Genomic DNA, 17,373 nt, shown 5'->3' on the forward strand with positions numbered 1-17,373 from the left:
CAGAGGATTTTATGTTTGATCCTGGAGGTAACAAGAAGCCATTGGAGTTTCCTGAGTTTACTGATATGGTCAGATCTGAATTTTAGAAGGATCATTTGGAGGATGGACTGGAGTGAGGAGAGATGAGGCAGGGAGACCAGCCTGAAGGTTTTTGTGACAGTCCAGAAAGTGAGGTGAGGAGGACCTGAACCAGGGGTTGCTGTGTCAGAAGAGAGAAGGGGATGTAGAGGAGAGATGTTACAAAGATAGAAACAAGACTTGGCAACAGACTAGATAAATGGGTAAAAGTGAGAAGACGAGCATTATTCCAAGGTTGCTAGCCCAGGTGACTGAAAGAATGGAAGATTTGGCGGGGGGGGGGATGGGACATTCAGTTGGAGATGTCCAATGGGGAGGTGGAGCTGTTAGACCGGGGGTCAGGAGAGAGGTTAGGGGCAGCTAGGTGTCAAAGTGGATAGAGTGCCCATCCTGGAGTCAGGAAAACTCATCTTGAGTTCAAATCTGGCCTCAGACCTTTACTAGCTATGTGACCCAGTACAAGTCATCTAACCCTGTTTGCCCCAGTTTCTTCATCTGTAAAATGAGCTGGAGAAGGAAATGGCAAACCACTCTAGTATCTTTGCCAAGAAAACCACCTGAAGAGTGGGACCACAACTGAAAAACGACAACAAAAAAAGATGTAAGCCTCTTCTAACTCTAAATCTGTGCACCAATGCACCAATAAATATATATCTACTGTTGTGTCCTACTCTGCAATTGACACTATGGAAGTCTGAAGAAGTTCAGGATATGGCCCCATCTCTTGAGGGATCTCACAGTTGGTGAGTCAACACTTGGTGTGGGAATCTGTCCACTGATAGAGACAGGTAACTCCTCTGTAACTTAGAATCCCAGAGGATTGGCCAGGGCATTGGGAGGTTACGTGGCTCGCTACTGATCAAACTGATCACCTAGCTGGTTTGTTTCAGAGGCAGGCCTTGAACCCCTGTCTTTCGGGTTCAAAGGCTGCACCTCTCCTTACTCCTTTCTGGGGAAAAGCTTGAGACTTGGTGCCTCTCTTCCTCTGCCCAACCTGGCCTTAATCCATGAAACCCTTGGCATCGACATCCATCACATGGCAACACCAATAAGCAGGAAAAGTAACTGGCAACAGCAGACTGCATATGCTCAGTGGATTTGGAGCCAGAGTTCGAGTATGAAGGGGCGCTCTGCCACTTATCACCTGTGCGACCTTGGACAAGTCTCTTCCCTTCTCTGAGCCCCAGGAGCTCCCCTGCAGAGCTGCCCGTTCCACGCTTTGGAGAGGCAGTTACCCCTTCTTTCGCCCCCAATCATGTTTCGAGGTCCTCGGCTCTCGCTGCGCATCCCACCTGTACCCACTCCCGGCCTGACGTTCTAAAGGGGCTTCTCCGCGCCCCGCCTCCCCTCGGCTCCCTCCTCTGCCCTCCCCTCTCCTCTCTTTTCCTCTCCCTCTCTCCTCCCTCCTCTCCTCTCCCCTCCTGCGGCCGCACAAACTCCTCCTCCGCCCGGTTGACATCAGAGCAAACCCGCCGAGCGTCCGGCCGCCGACGGAGGCGGAGGAGAAGCCACCACTGCCGCTGATTGTGAGCACCCCGGACCAGAGCGAAGAGGAGAAGGAGGAGGCGGCGGCGGCAAGGAGCGTAGGGCGAGCGCCAAGGCGGGCAAGCGGGAGCAGCGCGGCTCGGAGATCGGGGCCAGGGCCAGCGGCGGCCTCGGGAGGCGGTGGGGGTGGGGGCCCGAGCGACCCAAGGAGCCGCTCCCCCACCTCCCCCCCTCCCATTGCTGGGCAGCCTCAGGTAAGAGGGAGGGGGTCAGCCTGGGTACCCCCAGTCCGGGGCAAGGTCTGAGGGAGCCTGCGCTCTGGCCTCACCTGGCCCCTCCCCTGAGGCTCCGAGGGGAGACTCGACCCTCATTTCCCCTCCTATGCCCTGAATTGAGCCCCATCCCTGAATTGCTGAGGAAGGGGTTATGCGGCAGAAAGGAGACTTAGGCTCCGAGTCCCTGAGTGAGGGATCGGGGAAGTTTCCTTGCAGGTGGTACCCTCCCTCCTCCACAGCTGCCCCTCCCTCCACCTCTACTTCAGGGGCTCCCAAACATATACACCTGTTCAGTCTAGGGCCACCTGTGTGGCACTTTGCCGCTTGTCAGCTATCGGCCCTGCCTCTAGCCTTCCCTTCCGAACAAAGGCCCTGTTCTTAGTCCCAGCAGAGGTTGGGGCTTGGGGGGTGGGGAGGTAGGGTGTGTCTCTGGGTTGAAGGTGAGAGGACTGTAGTTCCTTAGCCTTTCCCAAGAGATCCCCCGAGGACCTAGTCTGAATCCCCAAGGAAGGAGTGACTGTGATGTTTTATCTAATGACAAACTGAAGTGGGGTAGGGGTAGGGGTAGGTGTGCCGGCCCTGGCACACTTCTGCCTCTGGATTCAAACCCACAGGGTCAATCTGCTCTCTGGCAGGGCTGCACTAGGTAGTTGGTTCTCCCTTGGATGAGTGTGCTGATCTCTGGGCCTGGGGTAGCTGCTCCCTTTCCCTAGACAAGAGTCAGCATTTTGCACGAATATTGCTCTATGTTTGTATTGTGTGTAAGACCTAAGGGATGGATAAGATTCAATGTGTGTCAGATTGTATGTGTTAGTGGGATGTTTGCAAGGGAAGGTATATGGTTATTGAAGGTATGTGTGTCTGGGTTACAGGAGGATCATAGGGTGTCCAGATAGATGAGATGAGCTATCATATAGTGTACCCCTCCCCCTCTTTTATAGGAGTGTTAGGGTGTGTCCAACTGGAAGAGTATGTGAGTGTTGGAGTATAGGGATGTACATCTCTTGTTGGAGGTGTGTGTGTGTGTCTGTGTGGGTGTTGGAGTACAAGGGTATATCTAGATTTGGGGTCATATCTGAGTGTGCAGGTGTTGAGGGGTTAGGCTATGTGCCTAGATTTGTGGCTCTGTCCTGTGGAAGGGCATCTCTGTGTATTAGAAGACTTTTCACAGAGCTCAATGATTTGGCCATCATTCATCTTTGAAAAGTTTCATCCTCCCCTTTCTGGCTGTGGAGCCTGGGATGGGGAGCGGGACTTTGCATGGCAAGGGAAAAGGACTTCTTTATTGCCAGAACTTCCACCAGGGCTGGGCTTTCTCTGCGTTAGAGATGTTCTGGGCTTTGGGGAGTCTGTTGAAAAGTTGGCCATACAGAGGGGTAGCAGTGGAAGGTTGTGAGGAAGGCATGGATAATGCCTTGACTTCAGGAAGGACCTTGCTTTTGTGTCGGTCTTGTGGTTCCTGATACTTGAACATCTGGGCTTCCCTGGGCGGTGGTCAGCCCAATAGTGCCACCCAAACTTAGGTTCTGGCCTGGCCTGCACTATGAAGCCTGCCTGATGCCTGAGAGAATCAAGTTGTGGCCAGAGGGGCTGAGGGTGGGACCAGAGTCCGGGAAGCTCCACCCTTTACACTTCTTTTTTACCCTATTCTTCCTGGCCCCTTTTCTCTTGGGAAAAGATATTTGGATCCCTGGGTGTCCAGGGGTCCCCTGTAGAATCAAAGTGTTAATTCTGGGAGGTTTGTAAAATTCTGGTCTTTGACTTTACAGATCATACAATCCAACTTCCTTTTCTTAATGAGGAAACTGAGATCTAGTGATAGGTCTCCTGTTTCGCATAGATTCAGAGAATGGAAAAGAGAGGAGGGGCCCTAGAGATCATTTAGTCCAACCCCTTCATTTTACAGGTGAGAAAGCTGAGGTGCAGAGTTCTTTTTGCTGCTTCCCTAGAGTTCTCATATTATCATGGGGTGTCACCCTTCCATCTTATATTTTCTCAGGTCAGTCCCCTTCTGGCTCAGGGAGCAGAACTGAGACTCATTATCGAACCTCCTGGGGAAACACTGAATTAAACTTTTATATAGTGCAGGGTCTCAGTTTCCCCAACTAGAGAATTGAATTTACTACTCACTTTCTATCCTCCATGGATCTTACTTAGGAGGACTCCTAGATTTGGGATGTGCATTGGGTGGGGGCTCAGGATGAATTTGAGATGGTTGGGTGGAAGCTGATGGAGATAAAGATCCTCTGCCCCTTGCTGGGGAAGGGAGGGTAGGGCATTAGATCAAGTATTAAGTGCAGGAACCCAGCCTGGCGTGATGCAAGAGGACCCTGGAACCTCAAATCTCATGCCAGTCTGAGCTGGAAGCTGTGCATCGGGGATGGGGTGGGAGTGGAAATCAAGGAGGGGTGAGGGGCTCTTCTAGGCCAGAATCTAAGAGCAGGGGTTGGGGACAAGGCCCAGAGGTCCAGGAATCTGCCATGGGTGGGGCAGGAGTAGGGGATGATGGTCAGAAGAGGTGGGAGGATGAGGGAGTACCAGCTGCTCCAGATGTGGCTGCTGTTGTCATGGCAACAGTGCAACTGGAGCTATTTAAAAATGTGGCTGAGAATATTGCTGGAGGCAGAGGGAGCAGGGAACCTGTTTTCTGAGAGAGGAGGAGGGGATACCCCAGACATACCCCCAGGGGATCAGTGTTGTGATCAAGGACCCTCCCACCCCAGCAGAACTTCACCAGTCATCTCTCTGGCCCCTTCCGAATGTTCCCATCATTACATTGTGAATTATGGAGTGGGGTGTGTGTGTGTGTGTGTGTGTGTGTGTGTGTGTGTGACATTAGGAGCTCTGATCTGGGCCCCTGGTTTTTTAGAGGAAGAAATGAGTTCCTGTTATTCAAGGGATGAAGAGGTGAAAGGAATGGGAAGGAGGTTGGTCTAGAATTAGAAAAGAGAAAGCAGGAGTTGGGGCTTGGAGGGGCCATGCTCCCCCTGAGCCCAAGCTGTCCCACCCCCAGGAACCCTGGCTGCAGCTAGTGGGCAGTGGGCAATGCCTCGGGAAGTGGAAGGACCCACCTGGAAAAAGCATGCGGATGACATTCGGGACATTTATGAATTCCGGGATGTCCTGGGCACGTAAGTGATGCCTCCCGTTTGCCCCCCACCCCTTCTCTTTCAGATGAAGCAGGGCTGGTGCTAAGAGCAGGCAGGGAGACAGAGAGGGGCTGGGATGAAATCTCAAACTCATCCCTAGGTAGGCCTGCAAGGGATGCATCAGAAACCTAGGGGAAGAGCTAAGGGGGCTTACCTCCCCCAGCCTGAGCCTTGGGCATCAGAATTAGGCTGTCCGGAAGTGAAAACAGAGTTTTTCTCTGGACCAGCCCCTCAGCTGTTTCCTGCTAGCTTCCGCCCATGGAACTGCCCATGGACACATCTGTAGGCCAGTGGGAGACCTCACTCCTTGTCCTGCCCGACTGGTGTGGGGGTGGGGATTGAGAGAGGGGAGAGAGGAAAATGAAGAATCCAAATGAAGGTTCTTTACAAGGTATTAGAAGGGACCATAGAGAATGCCAGGTCAGGGCTGCTTTCCATTCCCATCCCTACCAAGCAGCCAGTGTAGCCCCTTCCCCCTTTAAATCCAGGCTCTCCTCTCCACTCCAGGCCCTTTCTGTGCTAGGGTCTGGGAAGAGCTTTAAGGCTAGAGTTGGTTAGAAGGGAGAAATGAGTGGAAGAGAGAAGCCTTCAGAAGTTCTTGCAACAGCTCTTGGTATCAGTCCGAGAATGGAAGGAAAGAGGAAGTGGGGGAGGAGTGGGAAGATTGAGGGTAGGGGTGACTGCCTTCTGGCTTCCCCTGTAGGGACAGTGGGAAGAGCCAGTGCTCAAAGTACATTGAGCCTGGCTTGTGACAGCTTCAGTCTTGTACTGAGAGATGGGAAATGTGGAATAGGCACTTGTCCTGTCTGGCTAGGCTAGCAAATGGCCTTTGGCTGGTGGCAGATGAGTGGATCTGCCTGTTCCTGAGGCATGAGGACCACAAGTGATGCTGTCTAATTTGGGCTGGTAAGAGAAAAGAAACCTTAGGTCTTGTCATCTCTGTTTAACTCAGCTGTGGCCCCCAAGTCTCAGATGGTCTCCAGCCTCCCCTTCCTTAGTCCAGCTTCGTTCCCAGAAATGATTCTCTTGTGTGTAAGGATTGATTTCTACTGCCTCCAAGTCTTTTCAGAACTTTCTGAGGCTCTTAGCTGCCCCCACCCCCTGGGTGCCCCTACCTTCTTCCATCACCTTGCTCTTCAGTTGTTACTCTGTGCAAGCCAGGCAAGAATAGTAGCGGGGGTTTGGGGCAGTGTGTGGCGGGGGGAGACAAGATGAGGAAGCTGTAAGATCTTCCCCTTTCTGCTTCATCCACAAAGGCAGCCTGAGATATGATTTCAGGGCAGCCAAGATCCTCCCCATAACCCCTAAATTCCTCATTCTACATTCTTGTTGCATTGATAGACATTAATTCTTTGGTCCTCTTGTCTCCTGTTATAATGCCTTTTTCCCCTCAGAAGGGTCACACATTAAAGATGTTGTAAGTCCTTTACTTCTTAGTATGAATGATGTTCTCAGAGTCTGTGCTGATAGCAGGGTTGGGTTTTTTTTCCCCAGCAGGGGGGTACAGAGAGCATGCTGAAGGGAAGAAAGGGTTGGGGCCTTTGAATTTTGGGAAGGAGAGGATAATGATTATAGTCGCTCACATTCCCAAAATGCATTTCAAAGTTTCTGCCCATTCTTTCTCTCCTGGCAGATAGGGCCCGTATAAATCATTACCCCGATTTTATGTAACATAAAAATGAGAGTCTGAGAAGCTCAGCAAGCTGGCCAAGCTCCAGAATTAGAACCCAAGCCTCCTGATTCCAGGTCCTGTGTGCTAAGACTTACTATTCACAAGGACCTTGGGAAACTGTCCAGCCCCAGCCAGGGAAGGTTAAAAGTATGGCCTTAGGACAAGACTGTCCCTCTCTCTGTCTCCCCTTGCTGAGGCTTCCCTTGGCCTCTTGGATACTGGGGCAGGGTGGGGAGGCTCATGGCCCTGAGGTCCCATGACTTAGAGGGTTGTCTAGAAGGAGGTACCTACATGAGCTTGGGAGCCAGGCTATGCCAATGGCCCAGATTTTTTGGAAGTATTCCTCACTTCCTCTCTCCCTACCCTACCTCACCATTCACCCCTCTTTTCCCTGACAGGGGAGCATTCTCTGAGGTGATACTGGCTGAAGAAAAGACCACCCAGAAACTCGTGGCCATCAAATGTATTGCCAAGAAAGCCTTGGAGGGCAAGGAGAGCAGCATTGAGAATGAGATTGCCGTGCTGCACAAGTAGGTGGGAGATGGGCTGCCTCATATGGGGACTCGCCCCCACCCCTACCCCTGTGCCTTTCTCCATCCCTGGGCTGGCTCTGCCTGAGTCTGGCCACTCCATATTTGTCCTCTCGTGGACAAACTTTGCCCAAACCCAGCAATGCCTTATTTATCATCATTGCCCTGACCATTCTGGGCCTGAAGGATGTCAGTAATGCTGGGGTCTGAACCGAGGACCCAGTTGTCGATCAAGTAGTTGACGGCTTCCGTGAATAGCAAATACAACAATAATAACTGGCATTTATAGAGGGCTTCAAAGTATGCCAAGTACTTACTGTGTATTATCACCTTGAAGCTTCTCTGTGAAGTGGCTGCTATTGTCCCCATTTTACAGAGAAGGAAACTGAGACTCAGTGAGTTTGGGACTTGGCTCCGAGTTACAAAGCTAGTAAATGGAAGAAGGATTTTGTTTGGGTTTCTTTAGATTGATTGATTATCCTGACTTTGTCTGCTGCCTGAGAATCCCAGGAGGGCCGACTCCTGGCTTAGCTTTCCCATCATTGGGTTTCTGGCCTGTGGTTTCAGGCCCTGTGCCAGGGCCCTGCATTTCCTGGTAGTCCCCAGGTTTTCTCTCTGGGTGTCCTGCTCATCAGACATCAGACCATGAGGCAGGCCCCGTACCTCGGCTTCTGCCCTGAGCCCATCTGGGCTTCATCCTCTCTGATGGTGCTGATGATGAAGCCAGCACTGGGATCATTTCCTCCACTGTTGCCCAGATTAATCTGGTCTCCTTAACTTGATGTTACAACACAGTCAGGTAAATAGGCTAGCAGTCCTGGTGTTCCTTGAGTCAAACCCCTGTCTAAGGCTGGCTGAATCCCTAATTCTGGACTCAATAGTCACACAGTGCTGGGGAAGGAGAATAAGCTCCAGCAGCCTCAGATGTTTGCCTAGTGTATTATTGCCGGACTATAAAATAAAGTATTTGAGAGGCAATCCAGAGGATCCCAGGCATTGTGGTATGGTTGATACAGAGCTAGCCTTGGTCTCATCTCTGACACATCCCAGCTATATCATCTTGGCAAAGGTACAACCCCTCATTGCCACAGGCAGCTCTCCAAACTTGTGAACTGCAGGACAACTGCCATCTGCATTGGTAGAGGCAGCTAGGGGGCACAGTGGACAGAAGGGCTGGGTCTGGAATCAAGAACACCTGGGGTCATATCCTGCTTCAGACACTTCCTAGTTGTGTGACTCTGGGTAAGCCACTTAACCTCTGTTGGCCTCAGTTTCCTCAGCCATAAAGTTAGAAGAAGAACGGCACCTGCCTCTCGGGGTTGCTGTGAGAATCAGATGAGATCATGTTTGCAAAGTGCTTAGCACAAAGCCTGGCACATAGTAGGTGCTTCATACAGGCTTGTTTCCTTCTTGCCTAGAAGGGGATGCCTAACTTGAAACAATTTCAATTAAATCACATTTTTAAGTGCCAAAGTGATCTTAAATACTGGTTTTAAGCATTATTCTCCACTAGTGACCTCCATGCCTCTTCATGGTGGCATGAAGAGGTCCTGGGTCATCCAAGGCTGAGCCTGCTGAGTATAAACTGGCAGATCCCACCAAATTGGAGAAGCTTTGAATGCAAGCCCAGCAACATACTGTTTGCATGTAGGTTTTTATGTATGTCTGTTGTCTGGCCAGCCAGGCAATGTCTTCATTTTTTGGCCCCAGCAACTCTTCAAAGCTCGTCTCCCAAGTCAACTAGGGTTGTGACCTGAGTTGGCAGAAGCAACACTCACATCACCAAAATTTGTAGGTCCTCAAACATGTTGATGTAATTGGTAGTGGGTAGTATCACCCTGTTCCTGTTTCCTGGAGTGGCATGGTCCTTAGCTCCAAGTTTGGGTAGGGGGTGGAGAGAGGCCTCTGGGCCTTCGCTCCGTTCTGAACCTTCCCTTCCCTTTCATTTCTTCTTCTAGGATCAAACATCCCAATATTGTGGCCCTGGATGACATCTATGAATGTGGTGGGCACCTCTACCTCATCATGCAGCTGTGAGGACCCAGCCCTCCCCTGACCCTCCCCCTACTTCCTTTTCAGCCTCATTCCTGCTCTAGTGACTCCCCCCTTTCCTGACCCCATTCTCGTCTCAGACATTTCCACCTTCCTTCCTGGCATCACTCCTGACCAGGACATCTGTCCCTTCCTTCTCAGCTTCTGGACACCCACATTGTCACTGCTGCCACAGATCCCACATCTTTCCATGACCCCATTCCTGCCCTATCTTCTCTTTGGCCCCAATCTTGCCTCAGTTCAGACCTGAGCATCTTTGGCATTGTCCTTATCCTGCCTCTTCCCTTTTCCCTCTAACCTTCTGATGGTGCCCTCCTCTCATTAGCGTTCTAAGAGATTCCAAGGGCACTTAGAGAGAGAGGAGGGCCCAATGAACCCTGGGGAGGGGAGTGTCATGGAGAGCTGGGGAAGGCATTGCCTCTACCCTGCTCCTTTTGCTTCAGGGTGTCTGGGGGTGAGCTCTTTGACCGAATTGTGGAGAAGGGTTTCTACACAGAACGGGATGCCAGCCGACTCATCTGCCAGGTGCTTAATGCTGTCAAGTACCTCCATGACATGGGCATTGTACACAGAGATCTCAAGGTGAGAGAGGGTTTTTTGTGTGTTTTGGGGGGCACAGTGAGGAAGGGTTAGAGAAGTGAGGAAGCTTGAATGATGTATAATTATGACCAATCATGGCCTTGGAGAAGAGTTGGGGAAATTCTTGCCCCACCTCCTTTCACTAGAGAGGTGATGGTGATGGTGGTGGTGGGAGATGTGGATGTTTCCTTTGATATCAGGTATCATTGCTGTGTTAGTTGGTTTTGCTTAATTTATTTTTCTTTGTTAAGGAGAAAGGCTTATTTAGTAGGTACGTGGGTGGAGGGTAGTGGGGGTATATCTGGAAATAACTTTGATGTAAAAACAGAAGTCATCACTAAAACATTAATTTAAAAAGAAAAAAACTACTTGATTTAAAATTAATAAATTAAAATGTAATTAATTTAAAAAGAAAGACCATGGGGGAGTTTGAAGGAAAGGGGTGACAGGGAAATGGACCGGGGGAAGGGATAAGAGGATCAGAGCGGGGAAAGTTGGGGGAAAGAATAAGGTAGTGAGAAGGGTATTGAACAGGGAATCAGGGGGCCTGGGCTCTAGTCCTGGCTTGGCCATGATGTGACCTTTGAGGGCTTGTTTCTTTATTTGTAGAGTGGGGATAATATGTGCCTGCCCTACCTCACAGGGTTATTGTGAAGATGGAATGAGATCATTTTGTCAGTGTCTTATATAAAGATATAAATGGCATGCTTATCAGATTTGCAAATGACATCATCTAGGAAGGAGAGTTAATATGGAGGATTCAGGATGCAAAAAGATCTCAACAGGCTACAGTCATGGGCAGACTAAAATGGGGGGCTGCTTTAGATGCTAGTAAGCACCCCATCACTAGGGGTATGAATATATTTTAGCAATGCTATAGGTGGGGGCTCTTGTTATCTGAAGTCCTTTCCAAATCAGATTCTGTGAGATAACATAGGCAAAAGCATGGATGAGAAAGCCATATGCAAATGTCCTATTGTTATTCTCCTCCCAAAGCCAGAGAACTTGCTTTACTACAGCCTGGAGGAAGATTCCAAGATCATGATCTCGGACTTTGGGCTGTCCAAGATGGAAGGCTCAGGCAGTGTGCTTTCCACCGCCTGTGGCACACCAGGATACGTAGGTAGGAATGAAGCAGTCTAAGGGCGGAGATCAGGGTAGAAAGGGAGCGTGATTTGAGGGGAGCTATAAATCCTGTATCCAAAGGTTGGAGGAATGGGTGCAGCTCTCGTGGCGGGGCTCCCCTCCGCCCTCACCCTATCATGACTGCCATCTCTTCCACCTTTGCAGCCCCTGAAGTCTTGGCCCAGAAACCTTATAGCAAGGCTGTGGATTGCTGGTCCATTGGTGTTATCGCCTACATCCTGTGAGTGAAGGGCCCAGGTACGGGTTGAGGGGTGGGGAAGGGAGCATGGCGGCAGTGCCAATGTGGTTCCTCCTTTTTTTCCAACACTAGACTTGGGAGTTAAGAAAACTTGCTCTAATTCTAGCTTTGCTTATAACTTACTGGACAAGACTTAGTGGTCTCTCTAGTCCTATTTCACAACCTGTTTAATGGGTACGATGATATTTTGTGCCTACCTTGCTTCACAGTTGAGAGGGTCGAATGGGATAAAGAAAAAGGGAGAAGTGTAAAGGAATGTCAGGGATTCATATCGTTCTTCCTTCTTCCTCCTCCTCCCCCATCAGACTCTGCGGTTACCCTCCTTTCTATGATGAGAATGATGCCAAACTCTTTGAGCAGATACTGAAGGCCGAGTATGAGTTTGATTCTCCTTACTGGGATGATATCTCCGACTCTGGTACTGATGCTGGGAACAGGTCCTTCTCCCCTGACCTTCCATTTTTGCTTCACACCTCCCTCCTGTCCTGTTTTCTCTTCTCCATTTCGCTGCCATCCCAACCTGCCTCTTGGGTCTACTCTCAGGCCCAGACATGTTGCCCCTGTGCACCTTGCTAAAGCTCTGGTGGGACTGCCTCTCCCTGCCATGCATTGTAGACACTGTCCACAAGAAATCTCAGACCCCCTGCAGCTGTTGGTGGGAGAGGCTTCCTAACCCCTGTCCCCCAATCGTATCATTGACCATCAGTAACCATCTAGTCTAAACTGCACAGGAAGGAAATCCCTTCCAGAACATACCTGACATACAGTCAGTCATCTAGCCTCTACTTGGACTATCTCCAAGGAAGTGGCACCTACCACTTCTCAAGGCATCCCATTTCACGTTGAGATAAGGTTAATTATTAGAAAGCTTTTCCTGACATTCAGCCTAAATTTTCCTCTTGCATTTTCCACCTGGTTCTCTGGGTGATGAAGAGCAAATCTAATTAACAGTCCTTCCAATACTCAAAGACCCCTACCATTCCCCTCCTCCCTCAGTCTTCTTTAGTATAAATATCCCCAGTTGCTTCACTCCACCTCTGAATTTAAAATCCAGAAAAAAAAAAAAACCCACCCTTTCCTGCTGGTCTGATATGTGAAACGTTCAGTTCCAATCTTTGCCCTCTTAAAATTCAAATGTCACCGAAAGGGGACAATACATTAAACTATTCTTGGGCATCTTTCTCCCTCGTCTGGAGAAGCGTCTCTAAACCTTTCAGAAGAGCAGGAGGAGATGGTCATTTGGATGGGCAAGAGTAAGGGCCACTGACAATTTCCCCTTTGTGGTTTTGCCCCGTATCTGGTCCTGTTTATTGACTGATCAACTGGTGGGTGGACAGGGGAGAGTGCAGAGAGGAGCCCAGACTGGGCCTGGGGTCATGATCAGAACTCACTGACCCTTATGGTCTCTGTCTCATTGTGAGTGCTCTGTCTGTAGTGGGCAATTTAAATTGAATTGCGTTCTCTGTCTCTGTCCTGCTTCGGGGTCCAAGCCAAGGACTTTATCCGACATTTGATGGAAAAAGATCCTGAGAAGAGGTTCACCTGTGAGCAAGCCCTGCAGCACCCATGGTGAGGAAGGTCCCAACCCTGTCTCCAGGCTCTGCCCCCAAACCTCTGGAGCCTCCTTCACCAGCTCCCCTCCCCCATCTTCTCTCAGGATTGCAGGGGACACGGCACTGGACAAGAACATCCACCAGTCTGTCAGTGAGCAGATCAAGAAGAACTTTGCCAAGAGCAAATGGAAGGTGAGGCTGCAACCCCTCCTCTCAAATCCTTGGCCTCTCTACACCTCCAGTTGTGGCCCTTCCCTCTGCCCCAGCTTCCTTCTTTGTTACATCAGCCTCATCCTCTGCCTATCTTATGTGTTCTTCTGCCAGTCCAAGGTCATCTTATGCTGCAGCATAAGTCCCTCCTCATTCCCATTCCCTCTAGCCTCCCAACCCACACTGGGGAAACAGCATGGCACAGTGGAAACAGGGTCAGCCCTAGAGCCAAGGGATCTGGGGTCCCCCCACCTCTCTGGGCCTCCTCAGACTAGAGTGCCACCTCTCAGTCTATAGTCTTATCTAATGCTCCCCATATTCTTCCCTCACTCCTCCTTGGGCACCCAGCCCAGGCTGGTGGACCTTTGGGGTCAGTCCCCTAACCTCCTCCATGGCTTATTCCCTTTCAGCAAGCCTTCAATGCCACAGCAGTGGTGCGGCACATGAGGAGGCTTCAGCTGGGTACCAGCCAGGATGGACCTGGCCCTGGCCAAACCACCAGCCACGGGGAGCTGCTGGCACCTGAGACAGGCAGGGGTGAGGCAACAGTGTGGGGAAGGGAGGCTGACTGTCCCAGAGGCACCTTCCATTACTGACACCTCCCTACCCCCTGAGAGGTCCCCACATTGGCTACTGCAGGGACTGCTGTGCAGGGTCTTCCCTGAAGTTGTTGGCCACTCACCCACCTCAGCTCTGAGCAGCCTTCACCACAGCTGCTGGGGGCTGGGCAATTGGAGAGGGCAGTAGTGGTAGTGGATGATGAGCTCCTGGGCAAGGGGCTCTGGTGGAACCTGCCAAAGAGAAGCCATCATGCCTCAAAGGATGCTGCAGGGCAGTAGGGCTTCGAGCTGCTCACTGTTTGGGAAGGGGCAAGACACCCTCTGCTCTCCCCTCCTGTCCTTTCCCCAGGGAAGCTGCCTCCTCTTCTCCCTTCCCAGGGCTCTTCATGAGCCCACTTCAGCTGATGCCTCCCCTGAAGGGCAAGACTGGCCTCTTCTGTAACCCTGTCTGTCCTAGCTTTGGATCCTTTTCCTGATCCTCCTTCTAGCATCTCACCCTGGTCCCCCTGACCTCTGGGAAGGGCAGGGAGCAAAGCAGGGAAGTTGTAGCAGGAGCCAGGCCCTAAGAAGAGACATGGGGGTGCTGAAGGTGGAAATCACTTGGCCATCTTCCTCTTTCAGTGCTCCTCATTTCTCCCCATGCTCTGGTCAAGATATCCAACCATTTTCCAAACAAATATTTCTATTTTATTGTTCATTCTTTTATTAAAGGGAAGAGGTTAAAACCATTTGATTGTTTCATGCCTTCAGCTTGGTGGGCACCTCCCAATCCTTACCTTTCCCCAAAAGTGCACAACTGACCATCTGCTGTGGGGAACTAAAGTGCCCTGAGGTAGATGCTGGAAGTCAGGGAACCCCCAAACCCAAGGGTGGGTAGGGCAGGGGAGAGGGGAGGAAGGGATCTTTCCCTGGTGAGGGGCTAGGATCTCTGATGCTACTGAAGAGGGAGACAGTTTCCTGTCACCTTGGGTCTCCAGAGTCCTCTTGCCTTGACACTGGGCCCCTGTTCTCCTCAGAGGCCCCCCTTTTGCGCTTTTGAGGCTTTGCCTTTGCCTGGAGGATCTGTGGTTTGGGGACCTGTCGCAAATCTGCACAGAACAGCACCTGAGGAAAGGAGGTGGGGTAGAGGGTCTTCTCTCTGAAGGGCAAGCCCATCGGGCTCAGAGTTGTAGGGGGTGGAGGAAAAATGCAATGAGGGTGTGAGGGTGTGTGTGGTTTGATGGAATAAAGGCTGGGGGAACTCAGGGGGAATAAGACACTAACCGCTTGAGTCCAGCCAGCATATGGACCCCACAGGCTCCGGAAGAAGTCTCCTGAAGTAGAAGGAATGCTGCTGAATCTGCCCCTTTCCTGTTGATGATGCCCTCCCTGGTCCCTCTGCCTTCCTCCTCACCCAGCCCTGAGACTCTGCTCACCCAGTTCTTTGCTGGCCTTCTGGCTCAGGCTCTTCTGACCCTTGGAAGTGGGCTGCCAGCCATAGTCCCGGTGGGCGATGTGCCAGACATGGACATCCACAGGCACAGCTTGGGGCTTGTCCAGGGCCATGAGACACACACAGTCTGCCACCTTTAACACAGCAGTTCAGGATCCAGTCTGCTCCTCATGACTCCTCACCTTACCCCAAATCTCTCGCCTATGAGCTCTATTTTTCTCTAGGCCATGCCCTAGTCCGGCAGAGCGTATGTGTGGCGCCAGGGAGGTGATGGACACTGGTGATCTTTCCAGGCCTTACCTTTACCCCAACCCCAGGCAGTGAGCAGAGGTTCTGTTGGGCTTCCTCGTAGGATGCTGAACGTAGCTGCTGTAGCCAGCTGGGTCCTCCCCATTTGTTCAGGATGGCACGGGCACTCTCACTCACAAAGCGGGCACGGTACCCAAAACCCAGCTCCCGAAGTTGAGGCTCCACCTCAGTTTCTGCAGGTAGAGTTGGGCAACATGATGAGCTTAATACCCCACATCCTGGGCTTGACGGATGCCCAAATGGGAAACAAATGCCTCACATCACATCACCCCCATTTCTCCTTCCCTCCATCTGTGACTAGGGAATTTACAGCCTCAAAGGGGAACAAGGGTATGAAAAGACACAAGGCCTTCAAGAGACAAGTTAAAAGCGAGAAGTAGTGGGTTAAGGGTGATGGAGTGGGAGGGCCTAGTCTGGGAAGGCTTGGGGAAAATCAAAGCCTCAGATTTAGAGATCATTTAGCTCAGCTCCTTCCTCTCATAAATGACAAACAAGGTATAGAAAGGCAAAATGACTAAAGTCAGGCAGATAGTAAGGAGCAGAGCCAGGATTTAAACCCAAGCTTTGCAGCTTGGAGGCTGCATGTGACCCTCTAAGGTGCTCAGGTGCGGCCCTTTGACTGAATCCAAACTTCTCAGAACAAATCCCCTTAATAAAAGGATTTGTTCTGTAAAACTTGGACTCGGTCAAAAAACCTGAGGACCTAGAAGGCCACGAGTGGGCTCAAGGCCGCAGGTTCCCCACCACAGGGGCTCTTCCACAGCGCCAGGCTCTGGAGGTGGACAGGGTGCCTGGATTGTGGATGTGTGCCTAATGGGTGCCAGGATGGGTACAGGGCACTGAAGTGGGCAGCTCAGCCTAGGGGGCTGCAGCAGCAGCAGTAGTGGTGAGAGGTGCTCTAGCCGGGAAGCCTGGATCCACGGAGTGGGGAGCGAAGGGGGCTTCAAGCGGGCTCACTGGCCAAAGCCTGAAGGCTGGGGAAGCCGTGGTAGGAGACGCCGTCCAGCCGTCCCAGCAGCGGCCCCAGGTGCTGGCACAGCCGCTGCACCATGCCGGTGATCCTCGAGATGTGGTTGTTGGAGGAGCAAATGAAGGAGAACAGACATTCCACGGGGTCTTGTCTGAGCAGTCGCACTCCTGCGGGGGAGGGAAGGAGGGAGGGTCTTCACCAGGGCTGAGCCGTCCTCGGTTGCCGCTCTCCCGGCGCCCCGGCCCCCGCTTACCGGGGAACCTCGGAGCCACTTCCCGGAAGTGAGGGTCCACGGAGGCCCAGTGCCGGTACAGGTTGGCCAGGCGGATGTGGAGCTGGAAGAACCGGCGCAGGGTCTCTGGGGCCCCGGGCCCGGCCGGCTCCCCATACACGGTGTAGTGCAGCCGGCCGTCCGCCTGGGTCAGACTCCACAGCCGCTCGTCCAGGACCCCCGTCCAGTACCCCGGGCTCTGCTCTCTCCACCTGGGCCAAGGAGAGGATGAAGGCCGCCCGCTGAGTCCGAGGCTCACCTCCAGCACCTGGTGTGTGTGGGGGGGTCCCTCCCCGACGGCTCCCCACTCCCGAGACTCCAGGTGACCCCCGGCGCACGTGGGACTGCGAAGGCGCCCTACCAGGCCCTTGCTCACCTGAAGGACTGGCCCGAGGACAGTACCAGGTCCAGGTCCAGCTCGGAGCGGGGACAGGGGATGGAGGCCCACAGGCCAGGGGCCGAGGCGAGGGTGCGATGCTGCATGCCCAGAGAGGTGAGACCGAGGGACACCCACTGTACCGCCCGATAAGGCGAGGTTGGAGCACCGGCCCTTTAAAGACCGCCTCTACCTGCCCCCCCCCGGCCCCGCCTCTCCCTAACGTTCCACCCACTCTGAATTTCACTGGGCAAAGGCCTGTCCATTAAAGACAGCGTACACGCAAAGCCCCGCCTACTCTGGATTCGTCCTGCCCACTGCTCTGGGAAGAGCGCTTACTTTCCCCGGCTCATGATTGGCCAACGTCCTTTCCTATCAAAGCCTCGCACTGTTCCCCCGTAGCACGCAGGCCCCGCCCCACCCGCCCCACTTCACTGCCCAGTCTCTTTTTCACATCGGGGTAGCGGTTTGCTGCACAAAGCCGGAAG

General features: G+C 52.2%; 2 protein-coding genes across 4 annotated transcripts; one reads left to right on the forward strand and one right to left on the reverse strand.

The window, feature by feature from the left end:
* The first annotated feature begins 1,187 nt into the window (after nt 1-1,187).
* CAMK1 (calcium/calmodulin dependent protein kinase I) lies at nt 1,188-14,255 on the forward strand. Of its 2 annotated transcripts, XM_036738813.1 has the most exons (12): nt 1,188-1,817; nt 4,852-4,969; nt 7,058-7,189; nt 9,148-9,222; nt 9,685-9,823; nt 10,817-10,943; nt 11,111-11,186; nt 11,510-11,622; nt 12,695-12,773; nt 12,862-12,949; nt 13,378-13,504; nt 13,585-14,255. In XM_036738813.1, the coding sequence occupies exons 2-12, from the start codon at nt 4,884-4,886 to the stop codon at nt 13,662-13,664; spliced, it is 1,122 nt and encodes a 373-aa protein (XP_036594708.1). In that variant the 5' UTR covers nt 1,188-1,817; nt 4,852-4,883; the 3' UTR covers nt 13,665-14,255. The 2 variants fall into 2 exon arrangements, with proteins under 2 accessions (XP_036594708.1, XP_036594707.1); XM_036738812.1 differs by having other exon boundaries at nt 13,378-14,255.
* OGG1 (8-oxoguanine DNA glycosylase) lies at nt 14,207-17,043 on the reverse strand. 2 transcript variants are annotated; one of them, XM_036738811.1, is made up of 6 exons: nt 16,886-17,043; nt 16,492-16,721; nt 16,226-16,405; nt 15,260-15,441; nt 14,943-15,093; nt 14,207-14,840 (listed from the first exon to the last, which is right to left on the reverse strand). In XM_036738811.1, the coding sequence occupies exons 1-6, from the start codon at nt 16,990-16,992 to the stop codon at nt 14,488-14,490; spliced, it is 1,203 nt and encodes a 400-aa protein (XP_036594706.1). In that variant the 5' UTR covers nt 16,993-17,043; the 3' UTR covers nt 14,207-14,487. The 2 variants fall into 2 exon arrangements, 1 of the variants encoding a protein (XP_036594706.1); XR_005009143.1 differs by having other exon boundaries at nt 14,582-14,631; nt 14,791-15,093.
* Nucleotides 17,044-17,373: the final 330 nt, after the last annotated feature.

The sequence above is a fragment of the Trichosurus vulpecula genome, chromosome 9 (genome assembly GCF_011100635.1).
Source record: "Trichosurus vulpecula isolate mTriVul1 chromosome 9, mTriVul1.pri, whole genome shotgun sequence".
Taxonomy (NCBI): Eukaryota; Metazoa; Chordata; class Mammalia; order Diprotodontia; family Phalangeridae; genus Trichosurus; species Trichosurus vulpecula.

What these genes read in the sequence shown, in the direction of transcription:
- CAMK1 (XM_036738813.1), top strand. Translation starts at nt 4,884, where the DNA reads ATGCCTCGGGAAGTGGAAGGACCCACCTGGAAAAAGCATGCGGATGAC. An exon ending in TTCCGGGATGTCCTGGGCAC is followed by an intron (nt 4,970 to 7,057) that starts GTAAGTGATGCC and finishes TTTCCCTGACAG; the next exon opens with GGGAGCATTCTCTGAGGTGA. An exon ending in GGTGTTATCGCCTACATCCT is followed by an intron (nt 11,187 to 11,509) that starts GTGAGTGAAGGG and finishes CTCCCCCATCAG; the next exon opens with ACTCTGCGGTTACCCTCCTT.
- OGG1 (XM_036738811.1), bottom strand. Translation starts at nt 16,992, where the DNA reads ATGCAGCATCGCACCCTCGCCTCGGCCCCTGGCCTGTGGGCCTCCATC. An exon ending in AGTGGCTCCGAGGTTCCCCG is followed by an intron (nt 16,406 to 16,491) that starts GTAAGCGGGGGC and finishes CCTCCCCCGCAG; the next exon opens with GAGTGCGACTGCTCAGACAA. An exon ending in CAGCCTTCAGGCTTTGGCCA is followed by an intron (nt 15,442 to 16,225) that starts GTGAGCCCGCTT and finishes CTCTACCTGCAG; the next exon opens with AAACTGAGGTGGAGCCTCAA.